At 39.8% G+C, this 23,163-nt stretch overlaps 1 protein-coding gene across 10 annotated transcripts in view; it reads right to left on the minus strand.

Annotated features, from left to right (window-relative positions):
- The window catches only part of Magi2 (membrane associated guanylate kinase, WW and PDZ domain containing 2), a 1,408,809-nt gene that overhangs the window by 488,775 nt on the left and 896,871 nt on the right, over positions 1-23,163 (minus strand). For all 10 annotated transcript variants that reach the window (XM_060374145.1, XM_060374142.1, XM_060374143.1 and 7 more), the window contains one exon: positions 14,686-14,901. In XM_060374145.1, the coding sequence (XP_060230128.1) occupies positions 14,686-14,901 (216 nt within the window). The remainder of the gene's footprint in view (positions 1-14,685; positions 14,902-23,163) is intronic.

The raw sequence follows: 23,163 nt of genomic DNA on the forward strand, positions 1-23,163 counted from the left end.
AGAATTTTCCAAGGAGACAGCATAAGAAGGAGAAGCAAGAGCATCCAACACAACTCTCAGAGGAGTGCCAGTTAAAAGGTCAGCAAGAGACAGAAGAACTGACAGTAATTAATTAATTAATTAGATTTATAGACATTTATTGAAAGTCTAATGAAGGCCAAGGGAGTAAACTAAGTAACATGAAGTCAAGAGGACTGTAGTCTTAATAGTATAAAATGTTTTGATAGGGCTGTCAGATCCTACAACACATACCCCCACATGTGCGCGCTACACACACACAGACACACACACACACACACACACACACACACACAGACACAATTGGCTTAAAGTAGGTATTTATTGCTTTATTTTTCTGGAAACTAGAAAACTTATATCAAGGTGTTTTCAGGGCCAGGTCTAGCACTTGCAAAGAAGCTGTCTGTGGCTTGACCGTGTTTCTGCTAGTCTTTAGCTTATGGCACATGACTTTAGCTTTCCTCGCAGACATGTGGGATCAGGGACACATGCTACCCCAGTATGACCTCATATTAATTATATCTACAGGAGTTCTATTTCCAAATAAGTCACATTCCAAAATGCGAGGGGACAAAATTCAACTCATGAAACAGTTCATTAGATAAGTTCATCCTCCAAACCCTTCACCTATCTGGGAACCTGTTTGCTTTACAATTTCATATTGTATTGGTAATGGCTCAGACATGGATAATTAAGAACAGAAAAAGCGCTGACTACTGAAAGGAAGAAAAGACTAGATCTTACATGCCAACCATGGATATCATTCTCCCAAGCACTCCAGCCCACTGGAGTTTGAAAAAACCTGTCTGCAAGCATACCATTGCACACATCAGGTATTCTCAGACTAGGGAATCCCTGGACTCTCTGAGTTCTGAGCAAGGAGGAGGCACATAGCCTGCATACAATATAGAACTATTCAATATAACTATTTGTTACTTAGATGGAGTCCAGGAGAAATAATCTGCTGTGTTTCTTCATGGGGTTTTAGTTTTGAATATAAAATTCACCGCTTTTTAATGTGTCGAGTAACTTTTTTTTTTTTTTTCCCTGGAGATGTTTGCCGTTGTGGTCAACAGACTTAATGTGGCATAGGTGTCTCTGACTATTCCATGTGGCATTTTCATGTCACACTGACATTCTGCAAATGGAGTGAAAGTATTTTTCCATTAGCAATGGAAACAATATTAAAACAAAGAAGGAATGAAGACCGCTCTTTAAAGAATAGTAATACAGTGAAAAAAAAAAATCCCCAGAAAACCAGCACTGTTAAGTTCCCAAAGCTTCCTTAGAAGTACTGATGCATCCAGTAGACATTTAAAATACAGAAGACTATAAACAATGATCCACAAAAATCATATTTTATTATAATTTACTGTAGTGATTAATAAAAATAATTGCTTTCAACTTGCCTGCTATAAGTACCAGATAAGACATAGAAAATATGCTTCTTTCTTTCCATAAAATAATTCAGAAGAGTGCAAAGATCTGAATGGAGACTAGAGACAAAAGTCACTTAGTTGGGAATGAAATGAATGCCATTTTTTTATTCAGTATAAATTTTATAGGTCCACTTCGTTCCAAGGCTATTGTATCATGCAAATATACACAGCAGATGGTCTATTTATGTAAATACCCATTGTTCTACTACTATCTGGATATCACCAAAAATTAGTCCAAATTGGATGGTTCTTAACACCCTTATTCAGACTCATCAGAGAATAACCAGAAACCAAGATTTAAAAAATAAAGAGTATATATTTTATGTGTTATCCATATTTTAACTTGACATGATGTATTAGTTTTTGTTGTCTAGAGAAACCAAATTTATAGAATGAATCTGTAGATGTCTATGTTTATGACATGTGAAAGGGATTCATTAGAATGGCTTTCAGGTTAATCTGGCTAATCTATCAATGACTGTCTACTCAAGGGAGACCCAAGAATCTTTAGCTGTTCAGTTCATGAGATTGGATTTCTATACTGGTTTTCAGTATGCATAGAATCCCAGAGAAGTAGGCTGTAATGTCCGTGAAGGAAGAAGGTACTTGCTGGCAAGAGTGAAAGCAAGCAGGCAAAGTAAGAGCAAGCTTCTTTTTTTTTTTTTTTTTTTCAATGCAGTTTATTCAGGAACCTTGAACAATCATCTGACCCTGGAGAAAGCCAGCCCACAGCTTAAATAGCCTCTGGGTAGCCAACCCCAGCGTGCCACGTGGGCAATGCAGATAGGTCCACATACATGGAAGCAAGCCAGATCTTCGGCCTTAGCCAAATGTGGAGTTGTTCATGACAGAGAGCACTCACCATCGGGAAGGTGGAAGGCAGAAACCAGCTCCATCTTTAAGGTGCGGCATTCCGCAGCTCTCTACAGTTCCCCCTTTTTGTTTTAGACGCATCAGGCAAGAGTAGAGGTCTGATCTCTGATATTAGAAATAAATTGGGACTTTGTACCAATGTTCATTTAGGTGTCATCCACCCAAAGAGCATCAGACCTGTCCGATACCTTTTTCTCAGAGGTGGGACCTGGGGCATCAACCCGCATGCAATCAGACATGCTCTTCTCTGGGTCCAAAGCGGCTGACCCTGAGTGCAGTGCTTAGCCTCGCATCCTGAGCGTAACATTTTAGCTTTTTATGGTAGCCAGGGAGACTGTCCTGCTTCAATGGCTGTAAAGGCCTGAATGATCATGGCTGCATTACAGTGTTGTGAGACTCTAATCTTGCATATATACCACAGGCAAACCAAGGTGACCAACACCAGAAGGCCTGCTAAGGCTCCCATGCCCGCCCATTCCTTCAGATGATTCATGGCTGCAGCAATCCATGATGATAATCCTGTGGCTAGTCCTGCGTCCGTCCACTCTGGTAGAATTTACCATGACAATGGCCACTCTCAGCTAAGAGCAAGCTTCTTTCTGTGTTCTTTATACAGGCTGCCAGCAGAAGGTGTGGGCCAGATTAAAAGCGGATCTTTTCCAATCTAAAAGCTCTGGATTAAAGGTAAATTGTTCTACTTCAAAAATGTGGGTGGAAGTGGTTTTTTGCACTTCAAAAGATTTAATTGGAAAAAAATCCCACACAGGTGTGCCCAGCCATTTGGGGTTTAGATAATTCTAGATGTGGTCAAGTTGACAACCAGAAATAGCCATCAAATGTCCACTCCTTGCCAACTTGGTACAAAATCATATATTCTTATGTCATGCTTAATTTCCCGAATGACTGCTTAAATTTCGAATGGTAGCAATAACTGGGTCATAATTACACATAACATGATATAACTATCTCATATACAATTGCAAATGCATTATACATTTAATCAGGTCATAATTACACCTACCTATCCTGTGTTCAACCACAAAATGTATTATAAATTTAGAATAGGTTGCACTATCCCATGAGAGACATGCTTTTACCATGTAAGTTTTAAATGTGGTAACCGTTGATATTCTCTTAACTGATGTTACATGACATGATAAAAAAATTGAGGAACGAAGATACAAATGTTTGTATAAACACATCAACAGAATACGCTAGAAACACTTACATTTACCCTAATCTTCATTTCTTTAACTGGCCATGTGGCCTTAACTGGTATTTACAACTGTCTTCTTCAACTACCCACTCTGTAGATACTCCACCCTTACCAAACACTTCAGTAGGTCTTGGCTTTTCTTCTGGGTGTGTTTGTGGGGGAGGGGTGACGTATCCTGAAGTACTATTCCAGGAAGGACAAAGTGTTGTCCTTTGAACAGAGAAAGAGGTCCAATATAGTCAACCTGCCACCAGGACGAGCCAGGGAAAGGTGCCATATTGAGGACTCAGAGTTGGTCTCTGTTGTTGGCAGATAGGACACTCAGCAGCAGCTCTGGCTGGGCCAACCTTGGTGATTGGAAATCCATGTTGTTGAGCCTATGTGTAACTCTCATCTTACCACCATGGCCACTTTGTTCATGGCCCATTAGGCAGTGGCAGAGATAGCTGGGGAAAGAGGCTGACTAACTGTCCACACAATCGGTCTTCCCATCTTCTTGCTTATTGAACTCCTCCTCTGCTGATGTCAGCTTTTGATGAGCATTTACATGGGACACAAGTATCTTCACATCCTTGACCCATTTGCAGAGATCTATCCTCACACTCCTTCCGAGATCTTTCTCGCTAATTTTCCAGTCATCCTCTTTTCAAGTCCCTGACAATCCAGCCAATTGATTAGCTACAGGCCACGAATTGATGAACAGTCACTTGTCTGGCCAAATCTCCTTCCAAACAAAATGTATGATGATGTGTACTGCCCAAGTTCTTCCCAACGTAAAGATTTCCCTTTAGGGTTGTCCCAGAAAGGAGCTGTAATGCTGTAGCTATCTACTCCTGGGTGGTGCCTATATAACATGTAAAACTGACAGCAGAGCCCCAGTTTTCTCTTCCCCAGTGAAGCAATCAGAGGGCACACGCCATGAGATTACAGGCGAATGGCTGGCAGCACACAGCATGTACATGTACAAATTACAGGCATTTGGCAACTCCATGTAACTTGTTTGTGCCTTCAGGACCTACTCTGCTCAATCTCTCACATAACACTTCCATTTGATAAATGTTGCTGCTGTGTATGTCGAAATTTATGAATTGGTGAGTCAGATGACACCGAGCTCATGACATGCAGCTCAGGTCACAGGGTAACATGGTGGGGCATTCAAACAGTCTCAATAGCAGGCCAAGAGCTGTCTCTCTCGCTCTTTTTTTTAATTAAATTTTTAGTTCTTTTTTAATATTAGTTACAATTTATTCGTTTTGTATCCCAAGTGTAGCCCCCTCCTTCATTCCCTCCCAATCCTACCTTCTCTCTCTCATCTTCTTCCATGCCACTCTCCAAATCCACTGATAGGGGAGGTCCTCTTCTGTGGCCTGGTAAGGCCTTGTCAGAGACGGTCCCTGTTCCTATTACTAGGGAACCCACTTGGATACTGAGCTGCTATGGGCTACATCTGAGCAGGGGTTCTAGGTTATCTAGGTTATATCCATGAATGGTCCTTGGTTGGAATATCAGCCTCAGAAAAGACCCCTGTGCCCCAATTTTTTGGTTCTGTTGCTCTCCTTGTGGAGCCCCTGTCCTGAGCTGTCTCTTAAAGGGAGAATAGACACATATGATGTAGAACCTTGCTCCAAAATTCCTCTCTTCTGTGATTCATCTATAGGGTCTGGCCAAACGTCCCAAACTGCACTCTGTCTGCTACTGACAGCTCTGGAGGTCTGCTGGATCATATGGCCCAAGTGATAGGGCAGCCTATATAGCAGCCTAGACCTGTTGAAAAGCCTTCTCCTGTTGCAAGTCCCACCCAAAGCTAGCATGTTTCTGAGCCAATATGTATATGGGTCAAAGTAATGCATCCAAGTGAGGGGTGTGCTGTCCCCAGAATCCAAATAGACCCACTGATGTCCTACTCTCTTAGTGGTGGGAGGACTCAGGTTCAAAAACTTCCCTTCACCTTAGAATGAATACCTATGAATGCCATATACCGCTGGATTTCTGGAAATAACACTGAGTTCTGTAGAAGGCCCTTGAAATTTTGGTTGGATTTAGTTCCCATTCTCTGGTGCACATATATGCACTACCAAGCCCAAAATGGCTGCTTTCTCCAGCTCACATGGGCCAATCAGCATATTGTCATTTATACACATGAAACTAATTTGAAATGTTGTAGAAGAGACACATGCTCAATATCCTGTCAACACAAGTTATGATATAGGATTGGAGAGTTAATATAACCTTGAAGAAAACTGTAAGGGTATAGTGCTGGACTTGTCAAGAGAAAACAAATTGCCTTGGTCGTCTTTATGGACAGGCACTGAAAAAGAAGGGCATTTGCTAGATTAATAGCTGCATACCATTTACCAGGAGATGTGTTAATCTGCTCAAATAATGACACCACATCTGGTACAGCAGGTGCAAGTGGAGGCACTTCTTGACTGAATTTTCAATAGTCAACTGTCATGCTCTCCAACTAGCCAGACAGGAAAGTTAAAGGGAGAGACCGTGAGGCCTGCACTTTCAACTCCTTAAGAGTGGCAGTCATTTCTGCAACTTCTCCAAGGATCCAACCTTGTTTTTTGAACTTTTTCATTCACTGTTTTCTCTGATAAAGGCAAGTCTAAAGGCTTCCATTTAGCCTGTTCCGCTGGTAATAGCCCTCATCCCACAGATCAGGGAACCAATGTGAGAATCCCGCCAATTTCTGAGTACATCTATGCCAATTACATAGCCAGGGGCTGTGGAAACAACCACAGGAGGAGTTTGGGGACCCACTGGACCTACTGTGAGTCAGACTTCTGCTAAAACTCCATTAATCACCTGACCTCCGCAAGTGCCTCCTTTAGCTAGAATGCCATAATGTTTCTTAGGGTCTCTTGGAATCAGTGTTCATTCAGAACCAGTATCCAACAGACACCGGAAAGCATGAGGAGTTTCCTTACCCAAGTGTGTAGTTATCCTTATAAAAGGGGAGGGGAAAAGTCTAACAGTAAATCTGTCATGTATTTTATCAAGGTCCTTCCTCAGGGGAATGTAATCATCCCTTCATTCAAGGGGTTCTGAGTCTGCTACCCAGCTATAGTTTGGAAATTTGAACACTAGCTGAGAATTCCTTCTGCCGTGATCCAGTGCAGTCATTTTTATTTGTTTGGGAAGTTTTTAGCTTATTCAGCAAAAACAAAAATACAGTGGAGTTCTTATCTATTTCATACATGGACACATTGTGATTGATTAGCAAGTACCAAAAGTTCATGAGTCACGTTGTCACCATAACATTCGTTTTCCCTGTGCTGACCATTAGCGTTCAGGCCATTATAGACACTACTCTGTCTAGGCTGCCCATTAAGATAAATACAATCAATTTTACTTCGGTGATTCACTCTGCCACCTGACCCCTGCTCTCTTGGGGTCCTATTGAACCCATTGCATTTAAGTTATCCAACTGAGTAATGTTGTCTCCAACCCTAAGGTCTGGAACAAGAAAAGAGTGACAACAAAGTTGTTCAAATGTGCTGCTGGCCCTCGCATAGTTTTGTGTTCTATAGGATTAGCAAAGGGCATGTCTTCTGGGTCTTCCCACTGTGGAAGATTAGGTTCACACACCATAAACTCTCTAGCATTGCACTTTACCTGAGTCTTAAAATCCCTTCCTTAACCTTAGGCCAAGGGCTATCAGGCATCTTCAGCTACTTTTTTTTTTCCTTTTTTCTTGTTTAGATAGGAATTTTTATTTACAAACATTTATAAATTTCTTGTTTTAATCTTTTTTATTTAAATTTTTTGTTTATTACATTTTATTTACTTTGTATCCCCCCTGTAGTTCCCTCCCTCCTCCCCTCCCATCCCTCCCTTCCTTCTCCTTCTCCACACATGCCCCTCCCCAAGTCTACTGGTAGGGGAGGTCTTCTTTTCCTTCCTTATGATCCTAGTCTGTTAGCTCCCATCAGGAGTGGTTGCATTGCCTTCCTCTGTGGCCTGGTAAGGCTGCTCCCCCCCCTCAGGGGGAGGGGATCAAAGAGCAGGCCAATCAGTTCATGTCAGGGATAGTCCCTGTTCCCATTACTATGGAACCCACTTGGACATTGAACTGCCATGGGGTTCTGGGTTATCCCCATGCATGCTACTTGGTTGGACTATCAGTCTCAGGGAATCCCATGTGCCCAGATTTTTTGGATCTGTTGCTCTCCTTGTAGAGTTCCTGTCCCCTCCATGTCTTACTAACTCTCACTTCTTTCATAACATTCCCTGCACTCTCCTCAAAGGTTGGCCCTAAGTCTCAGCATCTGCTATGGTAGTCTGCAGGGCAGAACCTTTCAGAGGCCCTCTGTGGTAGGCTCCTAACTTGTTCCCTCTTTTCTCCTTCTTCTGATGTCCATCCTTCTTGCCTTTCTGAATGGGGATTGAGTATTTTAGCCAGAGTTCTTCCTCTTGATTAGTTTCAAGAGGAAGATTTCAAGGTGTACAGATTTTAATAGGTTTATCCTATATTATATGACTGTATGAGTGAGTATATACCGTGTGCATCTTTCTGCTTCTGGGATAGCTCACTCAGGATGATCTTTTCCAGTTCCCACCATTTACCTGCAAATGTCATGATTTCCTTGTTTTTCATTGCTGAGTAGTATTCCATTGTGTAAATGTACCACAATTTCTGTATCCATTTCTCAGTTGAGGGGCATCATGGTTGTTTCCAATTTCTGGATATTACAAATAAAGGTGCTACAAACATGGTTGAGAAAATGTCCTTACTGTGTACTTGAGCCTCTTTTACTTTTCTTTAGCAGAGCCAACTTTTGAGAAATTCTTCATCCAATCATTCAGACAAACCTTTGACACCTTTTTAAAGTTTGTGGGCTTTCATACTCAAGCTGGAATCACCACTCAGTGGGCTCATATCAATAAGCTCAGTCTGACCCAGTTTTATTTCCTCCCACTGTCATCCCACACCCTTACTATTCATTCCTACACATATTTCCCGCACTTGTGCTTGAGAGAATTAGCAAACTCACTAAGCTTTTTGGTAGCGTAGCAAACATCCCTATGTACTACTCTCTCTGTTGCTTCTCTGGGAGCCTGCTTAGCCTCATGTCTGGTGACAGGTCTGGAGGAAACTTTCGGTGGACCCTAATGGACATCAGTATTGTCTTGCCTAGCATCTCCTTCAGAGAAAGTCACTGCTGGTTTAGTAGACACAGGATTAATCTCCTCAATCAAAGGTGGAAAAAGCAATATTTAAGTGTGTCATGGTGGAAGTGCCATCTTCTTAGGGTAGAGACAAACTCTTGAGAATCTGAGGGTTCAAAATTCTCAGCTTCAATAGTGTCCTAACACACTTTTCCATCCTAAGTCATGGGAATCCATTCTATACTAATTAATGTCCTTACTTTAACCATGGATACCCTCTGAGACTTCAATTTTCCCCGTAATTCATCCTACCCCATAATGAAGGCTTCAGTTTGATTTTCCGCAAAGTGAGCTTTGTGGGTGCTGGAGAGAAGATTTTCTTCCAAGGCACACATAGAAACCTTTGGACTGCTTGTGTGCATCTGGAGCCTGTCATTTCTTTTTGTTTTCTTTCCTTTTCTTCTTTTTACTGAGCTCATTGTTGTCCTTCACTGGATTCTGAGATGCTAGAAGCTCTAGAAGCTGGCTATATTATCACAGAGCTCATTCTTTTCCTGTCTCAATTTATCCAGAGAGACAAAAGGAAAAAAAATATGTATATATATATACACACACACACACACTCAGAGTGATCAAATGATCAAATCTGTTGCCTCTCACGATTGGTGAATCAAGATAATCAAATGCATCTGTCTTCTTATGTCTGTAAAATAGTTCATATCAAGAGCTTTCAGTACTCTCTGAACTCAAGCAGAGGCTTCAGTAACTGTAGGTGTTGACGAAGGCCTATTCCAGATGCTTTAAAAATTCAGCCTTATACTTCTGCTGTTCGAGAACCACCTAGGGCCTCATAGTCTAATTAGCCGGGGTTCTGTAGAGGAACAGAAGTCATAGAATATATCGTCTCCCTATGTAGTTATCGATCTATTGGTCTGTCTGTCTGTCTATCTATCTACGGGATATAGTAGAATGGCTTATAGGATATGGCAGTCCAGGTAATTCAACAATAACTGTCTACCCAGAAAAGATCCAAGAATCCAGGAGTTATTCAGTTCATGAATCTTGATGCCTCAGGTGGTCTTCAGTATATGTGAGGATATAGTCAAGTGGTACAACCCCCAAACTACAAAGAAAAAAGAAACAGCAAACAGTTTCCTCATTGCTGTGGTCAGTGCTATAGGGATCCAGTCTGTGATAACAGTGTTATTTCTGGTCCCTCAGGAACTTTCCTATGAATATTGATTAGTATGTAGCTAGTGGGTTTTGCTATTTGAATGATTCAGAAGTATTTCTGATCCCTAAAAAAAAGTATTCTGAATTCACCAAAACATGAGATAATAGAGTACTGATCCTTAGCCATTGTGGGGTGTACATGCACACACGTGTGTGTGCTTGTGTGTGTGTAGGGGTATGTGTGAATGTAAAATGATTGTGTACCTATATGTGTGCATTTGTGTGTGTGTGTGTGTGTGTGTGTGTGTGTGTTGGTATAATGTTCTTTTGGAATGTATACAATTTTCCCTTGTTCATTCAAATGCTGATTTTTCTCCCCCACTAACTGTTTTCAATCTGGACATGGTTTGTGTGAACATGCCACCATTTGTTCTCTAAATTGTCAGTTAAAATTGTCAGCCACATTGCTGAGCAATGGAGAGGATAGGGTGGGGCATCCTGGTCTGGAGTGGGAGGATGTGGAAGGAAGCAGGAGGAGATGAGAAGAGAGAGAATCGGCAGGAGAGGTCTTGGAATCATGTGGAGAAATGAACTGGACCTAAGATTTGACTAAAAGCAAATATAATGTGGGAAATCTGAATGAGAGGAAATTATGGGGGCTTGGAGGTTTAGGATGGAGTAACTATTGCCCAGCATTGTGCTCTAGGTTAATTAAATAGATCCTAATCTCTGTGTGGTCATTTGGATATACAGCTGGTTTAGGAATAACTGTTGCCTAACCAAAAGATATATCGATAGTAAATATTAATAACCAACAACATGTATGTAAGGGTATGTGTGTCATCTGAGCGAGAGAAAGAAGTGGGGTTGTGTATCTGTTATTGGATAAATCAACACTTTTGAGCTGCTGACAGGTATTTCCCTCTATTATTTGAGACCATGAGGGAAATACAAACTCTAACATGCTAGAACTAGTGCACGTTAATGTCATAGTTTAGTGTATTTCTGATTTTTTTAAATGGTGCATCAGTTGAGGAAATATAAACTCTCTGTTGTGTAAAGAAGTTGTTTCCTATCAGTTAAAAGCAAATTGTGTCTCTCCTACTCGGGAGGCCAGTCAGAGAAATGTGAATGAATTGAAAAGTAAATTTAATGCTTCAACATCATATTGCATCTATATCTAAACCCCATAATTGAAATATTGTATGCAATAGGAGAACACTGTAGAAATTATGAAGACAGAATATCAAAGTTTAGGAGTGGGAAATGACAAGAAAAAGTATCTTCAGGAATATATAAAACCAAATGGAAAATAATCATTACAGAATATTAGTAGAGGAAATTATGTTCCATTAACAGGGGAGAAGAGCTGCATTAATTAATAAATTTATTCCTTCTACAGTATTTCAGTTTTAATGCTTTCATAAAGGTAGAAGGGGATAATGGGAATAAGAGTCCTCATGGTTTTGAAATTGTGTGTGCGATGTGATTTCTGTAACGTAATGAATCCTAACGGCATTTATCACACAGGAAGGAGTCCCCTGAATCCTCAACAAACATTGAGGTGATAACACTCAATATACATATTGAAAATATCCAAGAGCCATAGCAAGATACGAAATAAGACATAAGATTTGCATTTGTAATACATCTTAGCGCTTCCTACAGAATTCTGGGGGGAAATCAGGATAGTATTACTTGAAACATGATAGCACCCTGACATTTCAGAGGGTTGTAAGACAGAGATGGAGGCTCTTTATTCAGTCTTCACTTTGATAATCTATAGGGCTGCTCTTTAAGGTCAAAATCAAATCGAGGTATTTTTTTTTATGCGAACAAAAAGAAAAGTAAGAAAAAGGCAAGGTGCTGCCTCTAGCCACGGGGCTGGTGCTTAGGCAAGCCTTACCCAGAGAAGTCCCCTTCCCCCACCCTGCCTTCTGAGAGAAAGGGCAGCACTCAGCCCTGGGTGTGTAGAGCTGCTGTGGCAGTCACTCCAAGAGTCTCTAGGGCACAAAATCCCCCGGCAAACACCGATGCGGAGGGAGCAGGTGCCTGTGGTTTGTGAACAGTTTACACTGATCAACTCTGATGTCCCTCGGCCGGCTCTTGTCCTGCGTTTGCCATTCATGTATCAATACTCTCTCATAAACAGATTTCATCACCCAAACCCCAGAGAAGTCCAAAACCCTGCCCAGAAGCTGAGCAGGTCTCATCTAGGCAGCCTTTCACTGTGGTTCAGACCCAACTCTGACGTGGCCCAGTCACACCTGGACACCCCAGCACTTTATGTTGAAGCACTCTGAATTTCCATGTAACCTTTTTAGGACAGAATGTCCTTTATAAATGGAGTTAGTTTGATATAGTCCTAGAATTTTACCTATTCTTCCTCCTCTCCCCCCCCATCCCAAACACACACACAACAGGGAGAGAAAACCAAGTATAGCATTTGGGACCAAACCATAAAATTAAGTCATGTCAGGAAACAAAAACAAAAGGGGGAAAAAAACAGAGAGAGATCTGAGCACACACACAAACCGCAGCCTCTGTGAACCCACATAAAAATAAGCAGGGGACGGGCCCTGTGGCAGTTTCAGAGTGGGGCATTATTCACAAGAAAACAGCGAGATTCACGACGGAGGACATTATTCTTCAGAGACTGACAGGGTCTCATTCACAGCACCAGGACTGATGGTGCGTGGACAGCCAGCTTGCCAAGCAGCACAGCGCTGGGGTGCAGGTCCCCAATGGTGAACTGAGATCATTGCTGAGGACACTCAGAGATCACAGAAGGGACACTGTGTTTGCTCTCTGGGAGATGCAGTTCATCTGCAGTAATTGCGGGCTTGGGAGCCTGGAAAAGGCAGCTCTGTGCCCACATACTGTATTCCCTTTGTTGGGATCTCTCATGGGCCGCTCCTCCAGGCATTGTGTGTGAGAGCCTTAGCTGCCTTTGAAATATATGTGCATTTCTAATTCTTTGCACTGGACTTAGTCATAGCCGACAAGAGGAAGCTAGAGGATAATAGCGAATCACTACATAACTTATGTAAGAAAAGAGGTCTGAGAAATCCCACTACTGAAGTTTACAGGACTTCACTTTTCTGAAGAATCCAACCTTTGAAAAGAATTATATCTACTAATCTCTTAACCATCTCTCTATTTTGGTATTTTCAAAGTCTCGGAGATTAGATGCTTTCATCTCTAAAAATGTGTATTTTAAAATAGACTTTTGTGTACTTTCCCTTATATTATAAAAGTCTGGAAGATGAAGCCAGGCATAGGGAACTGCATCTAGAATCCTAGCACCAGGCATTTGAGAAAAGTGGTTTCAGAGTTTGAGGCAATCCTGAGACTCATAGTGAGTTCCAGATCAGTCTAGCTTATGGTGTGATACCCATTCTAAAAAACCAACAAAACATGCCAAACAAACAAACAAAACAAAGAAACAATAAAAACACAGATTAAAACTTGAAATAATGTGGTTAAAGACATTGAGTACAAAAACAAGAATTAAAATTATAGTCAGGACATTACAAATTTGACAGTTTCTACACGGTTGTTACAACTGACTAAAACACAAAGATTAAGAACTTGGAAGTGTTTAAAGACAGATATTCTTTTTTTTTCAGCTATTCAAATGATGATTTTGATTGTCAATTTGATTGTATTAAGAAGGACCTAGGAGATGAGTAAAGCAGAGCTTGAGATGTATCAATGGGAAAAAAAAATTGTCCTAGTCTTAAAAATATATTCTGTATGTCTATAAACAATAAACGTAATTTGAACTATTTTCTGTTTACAAATTTAGGATTTTGAATGAACACTCCAGAATTAGGACTAATAACATTAATAGGAAAATTCTATTCTTCTTTTTCCTTTTCTTTAAAGATGTATTTATTTATTTTGTATTTATTTTGTATATGATGTTCTGCCTACATGTAGGCTGGTAGGCCAGAAGAGGGCAGCAGATTTCATTATAAATGGTTAGGAGCCATCATGTGGTTCCTGAAAACTGAACTCAGGTCCTTTGGAAGAGCAGCCAGTGGTCTTAACCTCTGAGCCATCTCTCCAGCCCTGGAAATTCTATTCTAAGGGCTAGGAGTGTAGCCTAGTGGTGGGGCCCTTGCCTAGAATGCACAAGGACTTGAATATATATAACCCTTGTACTTCAAGAAACTAACAGTAATAAAGAATCATGCCTTTCTTATTTGATATCGCAATCGTCTCTTTGCATATATAATTGTGCATACATACAATGTACATACATACAGACACACACTCTCTTTCACACACACATATATATACATATATATATGTATATATATACACTCAAACTTAGAATGACAAACTTCAAATTATAAAAGACTAGAAGATGGCTAGGAGGCAAAAGAGATAGATAAGTATGTAAACTGGTTTCTGTAGAAGCAGAAGGACTGGAGTTGGGATCCTCAGCACCTGTGTAAAAGTTGAGTATGGTGGCATTCATCCACAGCCCCAAGGCTTGGGGTAACAGACACACAAAGATCTGGCCAGCTTGTCTAGCCAAATCAGTGATCTCTGTGTTAAGTGAGAGAACTTGTTTCAAAAAAAAAAAAATAAGGTGAAGAACAATAAAGAAAATCACCAATCTAGGATCTCCATACAAGCAAACATGAGCATTGTCCCCCTCATCCACGAGCGTAAGCATTTGCACATACACACACACTTGCAAGCACGCAAGCATGAGCGCAAACGTGCATGCATCACATACAAACACACACACACACACAAATCTTAAAAATCTTAGAATGTAACAAAAAAAAAAAAAAACCCGATAATGTTATTGAGACTATTAAAAAAATAAAAACTGACCTGGTGTGATGACAACGCCATTTCCATTGACCACTGGCCTTTCCTCCTCCTCTTCCTCGGGAGGCTCTATACTTGCTTTCTCCATGTTGCTCACTGATTTATTTCTCTTCCGTTTTCCTTCAGCACTTGGAGTAGCTCCCGGAAGTATCTGGTCTGTTACATTTAATAATAAGGGTGCTGGTTCAGCTGGAGGCTTTGGGGTCCCGTAGTAGTTGTCTGCAACAGAGAGCCAAACATTCTCTAGTCAAACCTTTCTTCTACATGTGTGTGGTTTTAAAAGAATCAAAATCATACCAATTTGTATTCTCTTTATCCATAAGTTCATAAATTGCGCATATACGTGGCCTTATAAACACATGCTATATATCTTTATTTCTATTTTACTGTACTTCAATGCATAAGAAAAACACCCATGATAATTGCCATCTTTGTGCTTCAAGGTATTGTGCTTTCAAACTAGAGCTGAATGCCTCATTTTAAGTAGCATATATAGCTAATTTCAAATCTACTTAAGTCAACTTCACATTAAATCTTCAAATCTATTTAAGCCTTTAAAAAGATTAAGCACTGAGAGTAAAGGTAATCTTTGGTTTTGTTTTTATTTTCAAATCTTACATTGTTCTGGAAAGGAAAAGGATGCTCTGTTCTCATATCACTTGAAGTGGGGCTCTGGCTATTGCCCTGCCCAGAGCTGCACTTCCATGCCAGGTCCTTGGTTCTGTATCTGCTGTGACCTGACCCTCTCATGAACCTTTAGATTATCATTGCTCCTTGCTCACAGCTCCAATAGCTGAGCTGTGGGTTAATTCCTCTCCTCACTCAGTCTGTGGGATTTCACTAAGGAAAAAAAAATGCATTCTTATTTATTCGTTCATTTGAAGCTTAGAACACACTTATTTTTTAACATGTTACTTAATATTCATACATGCATATAATATTTTGGATCATTTCCACACCCAATTTTTTCCCCTTAACATCATACTTGTTTCTATAATTAAAAGACGGCATATAACAGATATGTTTTAAATGTCTGTTAAATAATGCAATTAACTATATGTTTGCCTTTGCATATTCAAGGCATTATATAAAATGTTAAAAAAATGTGATGGCAAAGAACATAGGTGTTACTTTGAGAAATCCTTTCAAATTTTAGCTACAATTTCACACCCATTTTGGTGTGTTTAGTTAACTGAGTAATTGATGGGCTGCTGTATTCAGTTATTAGCGTCTTTATTGGTCCTGACTGTGCACCCATGCGTTCTGCTGCATGCTTGAGAAACTGTGATAACTACAATAAGATCTTTATCTTACAAGGTGCTTAATAATCTGGAATGCAAGACCAAATTTGACATCAAGTAGGCAATCATTGTAATGGAAAATGGGAGCAAGTCCTGTAAAGCAGCAGAAGAGAAAGGGAGGACAGCTGCCTTTTAGCATAGGTTACTAAAATCTAGGAAAACAGCCTGCTGTGAGAAAATAGCTCTTAAAGTCTAAGACATAGTGTCTGGATGAGTTTTCTGCATCACAGTAATTAAGGAAAATTACTTAACCTCTATAAGGCTCAATTCCTTTATGAGTAGATAGAGAAGAGCAGAAATGCTATAGTCACTTGTGTTATGGGGTGTAAACAATCAAAACCTATTCCACTTAAGTTAAAAACATGATGAGTGTGAGCAAATTAAAAAGTTGATGGCTATTGACAAAGAATGCTAAAAAATATTTGGAAAATAGTTAGAAAAAAAGGAGTCTAATCTAATTATTAATATTTTTAAAATGTATTTATTATTTTATAAATTACAGTTTATTCACTTTGTATCCCAGCTGTAGCCCCTTCCTTCATTCCCTTCCAATCCCAACTTCCCTACTTCATCTCCTCCCATGCTCCTCCCAAGTCCACTGAGAGGGGAGGTCCTCCTTCATTTCCATCTGACCCTAGCCTATCAAGTCTCATCAGGACAGGCTACTCCTGCATCAGGGTTTGGTGATCAAAGAACCAGCCACTGAGTTCATGTCAGAGACAGTCCCTGTTCCCATTACTAGAGATCTCACTTGGACATAGAGCTGCTTTGGGCTACATCTGTGCAGGGGTTCTAGGTTATCACCATGAATGGTCCTTGGTTGGAGTATCAGTCTCAGAAAAGACACCTGTGCCCAAATTTTTTCATTCTGTTGCTCTCCTTGTGGAGCTCCTGTCCCCTCCTGGTTTTTCTGTCTTCCCCTGCTTTCATAAGATTCCCTGTACTCTGCCCAATGTTTGGCTATGAGTCTCAGCATCTGCTTTGATACCTTGCTGGGTAGAGCCTTTCAGAGGCTCTCTGTGGTAGGCTCCTGTCCCGTTATCTATCCTGTTTGCCTTTCTAAGTGAGGATTGATCATATTACCCAAGGTCCTCCTTCTTGCTTAACTTCTTTAGGTGTACAGATTTTAGTATGTTTATCCCATATTATATGTCTACTATCCACTTATAAATGAGTACATACCATGTGTGTTTTTCTGCTTCTGGGATACCTCACTCAGGACGATCTTTTCTAGTTATCATCATTTGCCTGCAAATTTCATGATTTCCTTGTTATTAATTGCTGAGTAGAATTTCATTTTGTAAATGTACCACAATTTCTATATCCATTTCTCAGTTGAAGGACTACTGGGGTGGCTGGACTCTAGTCATTACCTAGTTAAGACTAGTTTTAAACTCCTGAGTACTTTCCTGCTTCCACTTTCAAAATGCTGGGACTGCAGGCATGTACCGCATGCTCTGTAGTAGCTTTTTTCTTTGTCAAGAAGTAGAGTCTGTACAAAGTGGACACACCCATCAAGGTTGCCATTGGCTGAACATCATCACTGGAGTAGGAGTGAGCTGCCAAGGCAGACAACATATCTGTTCCACATTGATTTCATGAGAGGGACAAAGTGTTGATTAAGCCTGACTGCCAACTCAAAAGAACTGAAACATGACGTGTAGATCAGGCTGGAGTGATTGGCATGTGAACAACTGAAGGAAAAGACCCACCCTGGATGCTGGCATTTTTGATTAACAGCTAAACAAAATTGGCAGAAAGAAGCCAGAAGTACGTGTGGCTTCTGGTTTCTAAGATGAGTTCCCATGTGGCTGCTACTGTCACCTGTAGACATTCAGCTCCAGAGTCTTCAGACTTTCACTGTCTACCACAAAGATTGCTCCTAAGGCTTCTACTTGGAGCTGGGATTAGCGCTGCTCTCCTCATTTTAAAGCTTTAAGTTTCTTGGATTGATCAGCTATTAATTTTCTGGATCCCTAGCCTGTAGATTATTTAGCCTGTGCTTGTATAAGGCAATCTAATAAATCCTCTTTTTATAATTATGTATTTGCTGCACTGGCTCAATTCCTCTAGGTAATTTGAATGTAGAGATGGAGCCCTGTTTTTTTTCTGTACTCTGCACAGACAGTAAGGCCTTAGCGAAGGTGGGCAAGCAGAAATAACAAATTCCCTGTCTACAAGTCTTCCACTGTTGTGTCTATGAAAAAAGAACTTCATAAACAATAAAACTGCACTGGTTTTAATGTGAAGAATCCCCACGCTGGGATGAATTGAGAAGCTGTTGCAAATAACAATCACACCATTAATGCTATTGTTCATATTCAGAGATACTCAGATATTTCCAAAAGATTTTACTTCGTCAAGTGGTTCTTCTGTGTGTGAGACTTTATGAACAGAAGTCTGAAAAGACAATATACATTCTGCTAAGGATTACTTCCTCTTTTTTTTTTTTTTTTTTTTTTACAGTTTATTCACTTTATATCCTGATTGTAGGCCCCTCCCTCATCTCCTCCTGTTTCCATCCTTCTCCTTCTTCCCCCTCTCCCTTCCCTAGTCTACTGAAAAGGGAAGTTCTCATCCCCTGCTATCTGACCCTAGCCAATCAAGTCTCATCAGGACTGCCTGGGTCCTCTCCCTGTGTGGCCTAGGAAGGCTGCCCTGCCAGGGGGAAGTGATCAAAGAGCAGATAACTGAGTTCATTTCAGAGACAGCCCCTGCTCCCCTTACTTGGAAACTTGTATGGAGACTGAGCTGCCTGTTGGCTACCTCTGTGCAGGGGGTATGGGTCTTCTCCATGTATAGTTAGTGCAAGAGTCTCTACAGGCTCCCCTGGACTCAGAGTTTTTGGCTTTGTTGGTCTCTTTGTGGAGCCCCTGTCCCCTCCTGGACCTTCTATCTCCCCTTCTTTTATAAGACTCCCTGAACTCTTGCCCAAAGTTTGGCTGTGAGTCTCAGCATCAGTTATAACACTCCTGGGCTTATACAAGATACTCCACCCCTACAAGAAGGACATTTGCTCAACTCTGTTTGTAAGCAGCTTTCTTTGTAATCTGGAAACTACCCAGATGCCCCTCAACCAAAGAAAGGATACAGGAATTGTGGTACATTTACACAATGTAATAGTACTCAGTTAGTAAAAACAAGATAATCATGAAATTTGTAGGCAAATGGATGGAACTAGAAAAGATCATGCTGAGTGAGCCAACCCAGAAGCAGAAAGACAGGCATGGTATACACTCACGTATAAGTGGATAGTAGCCCTTTTAATACTGGATATCCATACAAACATCTACAGACCTAAAGAAACTAAATAACAAGGAGGACCCTCGAGAGGATGCTTAATTCTCAATCAGAAGGGAAAACAGGAAAAACACCAGAAGTGGTGGAAGAGAGGGAACAGGAGGAGAACCTGTTATAGAGGCTCTCTCAAAGACTCCACCCAGCAGAGCATCAAATAAGAATTACTTTTGATTTGCAGCATTTCAGAGAAATAAAAATTATATATATGAAGGCCCAAAACAAAGAGACTAGTTGTGCATATCCAATGTATTTCAGCATTTTTAATGGCTGGCAAAACTCTAAGAACATCACACTTTCTGGGAAATTTCAATGTGTACTTTTCTAATAGATGTAATGCCAAATAGTAAGCAGTTCCTACCTATTTCAACTGAACAATACGATTTTTATATAGTGTGTGTCATCACAGATTCTCTTAAATATACAGAGAACTAAGAAAAAATATATTAGACTTCGGTATTTTTCTTCACGTATTTTTAAGTTATAATATTTTAAGATAAATTACCTTTTAGTAATTAGAAATAAATGCATGGACAGGCTAAAATAAATATTAAATAACAGATCTTGCTGAATCTATATTATTAAATGATTGCATCTATTTGTATGGTATGATTGTAAATTACATAGTAGCATTCTTTTACTACAATTATTTTATGAAATTACATGTGAGTTTAAATGCGAGATTTGGATCTATATAAATCATAGTTAAGGTGTTAAGATTATCATCAACAGAGAAATGCCAGCTTGTAAAACATAACAAAACAATCTATATACTTAGCACATTAGAGAAATATAATTCACAGAGAAGGCTATCACGCCAAACTAGAAATTTTATTGTATTGTTTAAGAAACACCTGGATAACGAGTAGAGGATCAGCCAAACAGCTGGGGAGCCATGCTACTGAGATGATCCTACAATAAGTTTATACAAATCCATATACAATGACAAAGTGAGCACCATGTCTTCAGAAAATACTAAACATGAATGGTTTAAGGTATAATTCAGAACTATTATCCCAGTAAGACTGAAATGACTTTATGCCTATTACCAGGATTTTAGAAAATCTAAAATCTCAAAGCAGAAATACCTCCCCCCCCCACACACAACGTGACATGATGCTTAGTGGCATAGGTAGTGCCTGATGAGATAAATCTGACTTTGAATCCTGTATCTCCCAAACTTGCTTCTTCTTTATAGGCGGGAACTGATTCAGTTAAAATGACTGGTCACAGAAACAACTGGACATGGTGGTGTGTCCTGGCTATCTCTGCCATCAGAAGCTGAGGTGGAAGACTGCTTTGAGCCAATGAGTTCAACCAGTATTGCAACCTGGTAAGATCCTGTCTTAAAAGTAACTTTTTTTTTTTTTAAAGCAGGTATAACCACCGTAACGATCATTCTTGGCAAGACCACTAGTAGAACTTACAGAGATGAGCACTTCAATAAACAATCTTCTTATGAACTCTTAATTCAAATTGATATCAAAATACCCTAGCACTGTTACAAAGATTAATGATAATTTATGTATTAATAAAGTATCATGGCTGCATCAGTATAAATGGTGGAGATATGGTGACTACTATTGGCATCTAATTATCCTGAGGCTCTAAGAAATTAAACTATTCCCCCTCCATTATACATGAAGTAATTAGAAAGTTTATACCTGTCTGATTTCAAGCTTTAACACTTTTTGAACTACTGCATGGTCGCTAGAGGACAAAAAAAGTTGGGAAGCAATTTCCATCAAAGCCACAGTTGGTGAGAAGAGTACCCATTTCAAAAGAGAAAGGCCCATTTATTACCAAGTCATGCAATGGTAATCATAGGTAATTTTTTTTTCTCTTACCTAAAATTAAGTGTGTGTATACTTTGGGGAAAGGATGGGGATAAGCTATCCAGACCACTAGTCAGCGACTGTCTTTAGAGAGATTGCACTCCACATCAGCTGTTTCAGTGAGTTTTAAAACCAAAGTCCTCTGATTTGATATGATCATAAAATGTTATATAAGTAAAATTATCCCCTTGATCCAGCCGCATTAGGACATCTGTAAATTTGCATTGTCTTATTTAATCAATGCCTGGAAAACAAACGTGACAATTCTTTAAGGAAACCAACTGATTCCTCAGCTAAATATTTATGTATGGATGTATTTTAAAGCATTTTAAGTACATAAAAATGTGGGGGCAAAAGAGTAAAATGAGACGAAATTTGAACAAAAGGGACAGAATAGAAAGCACCAATAATGTGTTTTATTACATTAAACTATTTTCCCCCTGATATATGTCAATTTCAATTAAATGGTTGCAAAGGTGATGGGGCAGGAAAAGAGTACCTTGTGAACTCAACTGGCTTCAAGATTTTGCAAAGCCAATCCCTATCCACCATGGCCAGATCCATTTCGCAGTCATCCAGAAGAGATGAAAACAGCTTTCTCAGTAACAGGCTAGTGCCCGAAGAGTACCACGTAATGGCTGCCTTTTCTACATCTGACAAAATATCCTTAGTCTAATGATTTTAAATTAATGTTGTTATCTTGTTTTGCACAGCATCTTACTGGTGAGGCCAGTGTGAAGAAACAAAAGACCATGTCAATGAACTGCAGGCTGTTCTGGTGTGACAGTAATAGAAGCCAAGACGATATTTCCTGAGATGCACCACATTTGCTATGCTTTTAAATTCTGATATGACAGTAGGAAAGGTGCTTAAAACTAGGTATGAGGAACTGTAAAAATCCTAGTAGAAAGGAAACACTTTGAAATAGTTTTTCTAACATTCCTCACTAACTAAATCAGGCTCCATAATCAAAATGCCTTTTTTTTTTCCAATTTAAATTATAGATTTGGGGATAAATTCTATTGTTTCAGTCCTCTGAGTGTACAATAACTTGTAGTTTCTATACCAAATAACTGTAGATAATTTCACATGGCACTCAGGAAGAAAAGGAATTTACAAAGATGTTATTTTTTTTTGTTTCATGATATCTCATACAATAAAATAATAACACACACACATTGCTCTATATTCTCAATGTTTTGATTCCAGTTTGTTAACCTGAAAATCCAGTTTTGGATAGCGGCTTACTAGAAGAAACATGAATTCATACAGGAATTACAGTGTCATTCATAGGACACAGAGAAAACACCATTAGGATCCCCAGTGGGCTTCAGGATCTGTCTGTGTGAAGGGAATCAGTTACTAAGGACATCATCTCACTTTTATAAGTAGAAAAAAAATAAGTTGATATTTGTCTTTCTCTGTGTGGTCTCTGGACAATTTTACTCTGACATTAAATGAGGAAGTTCAGAGTTTCAGGTTCAAATATGAAGAATCCTGCCCACTCATAATAAACAATTATGTGAATTCCTATCAGAGACTTAGGTTTGCATTGCTAGTTATGGATACAAACTTAAACTTCAAGATAAGTTTACCATAACATGGTAATGGAGATTACATTAAAAGTAGCAGCTCAGTGTCCAAGAGGGTTCCCGGATGTCTCTGACATGAACTCAAATGGGCTGGCTCTTTGATCACCTCCACCTGAGGGGGCAGCATCCTTACCAGTCCACAGAGGAAGACAATGAAGCCAGTCCTGATGAGACCTGATAGACTAGGGTCAGATGGAAGGGGAGGAGGACCTAGCCTATCATTGGACTGGGGGAGGGGCATAGGAGAAGAAGAGGGAAAAAGGGTGAGATTGGAAGGCGATGGGGGAGGGACTACAGTTGGGCTACAAAGTGAATAAACTAATTAACATAAAACAATAAAAATTAAAATTCACTGCAAAAAAAAAGTAGTACCCAAATCATCATGTTATGTGAGCCACAGGAAGAATTATTGTCAAATGGCTCCAGTCAACAAATATGGAGCTCAGTAGGTAACTG

Source organism: Meriones unguiculatus, chromosome 21, assembly GCF_030254825.1.
Source record: "Meriones unguiculatus strain TT.TT164.6M chromosome 21, Bangor_MerUng_6.1, whole genome shotgun sequence".
Classification (NCBI taxonomy): Eukaryota; Metazoa; Chordata; class Mammalia; order Rodentia; family Muridae; genus Meriones; species Meriones unguiculatus.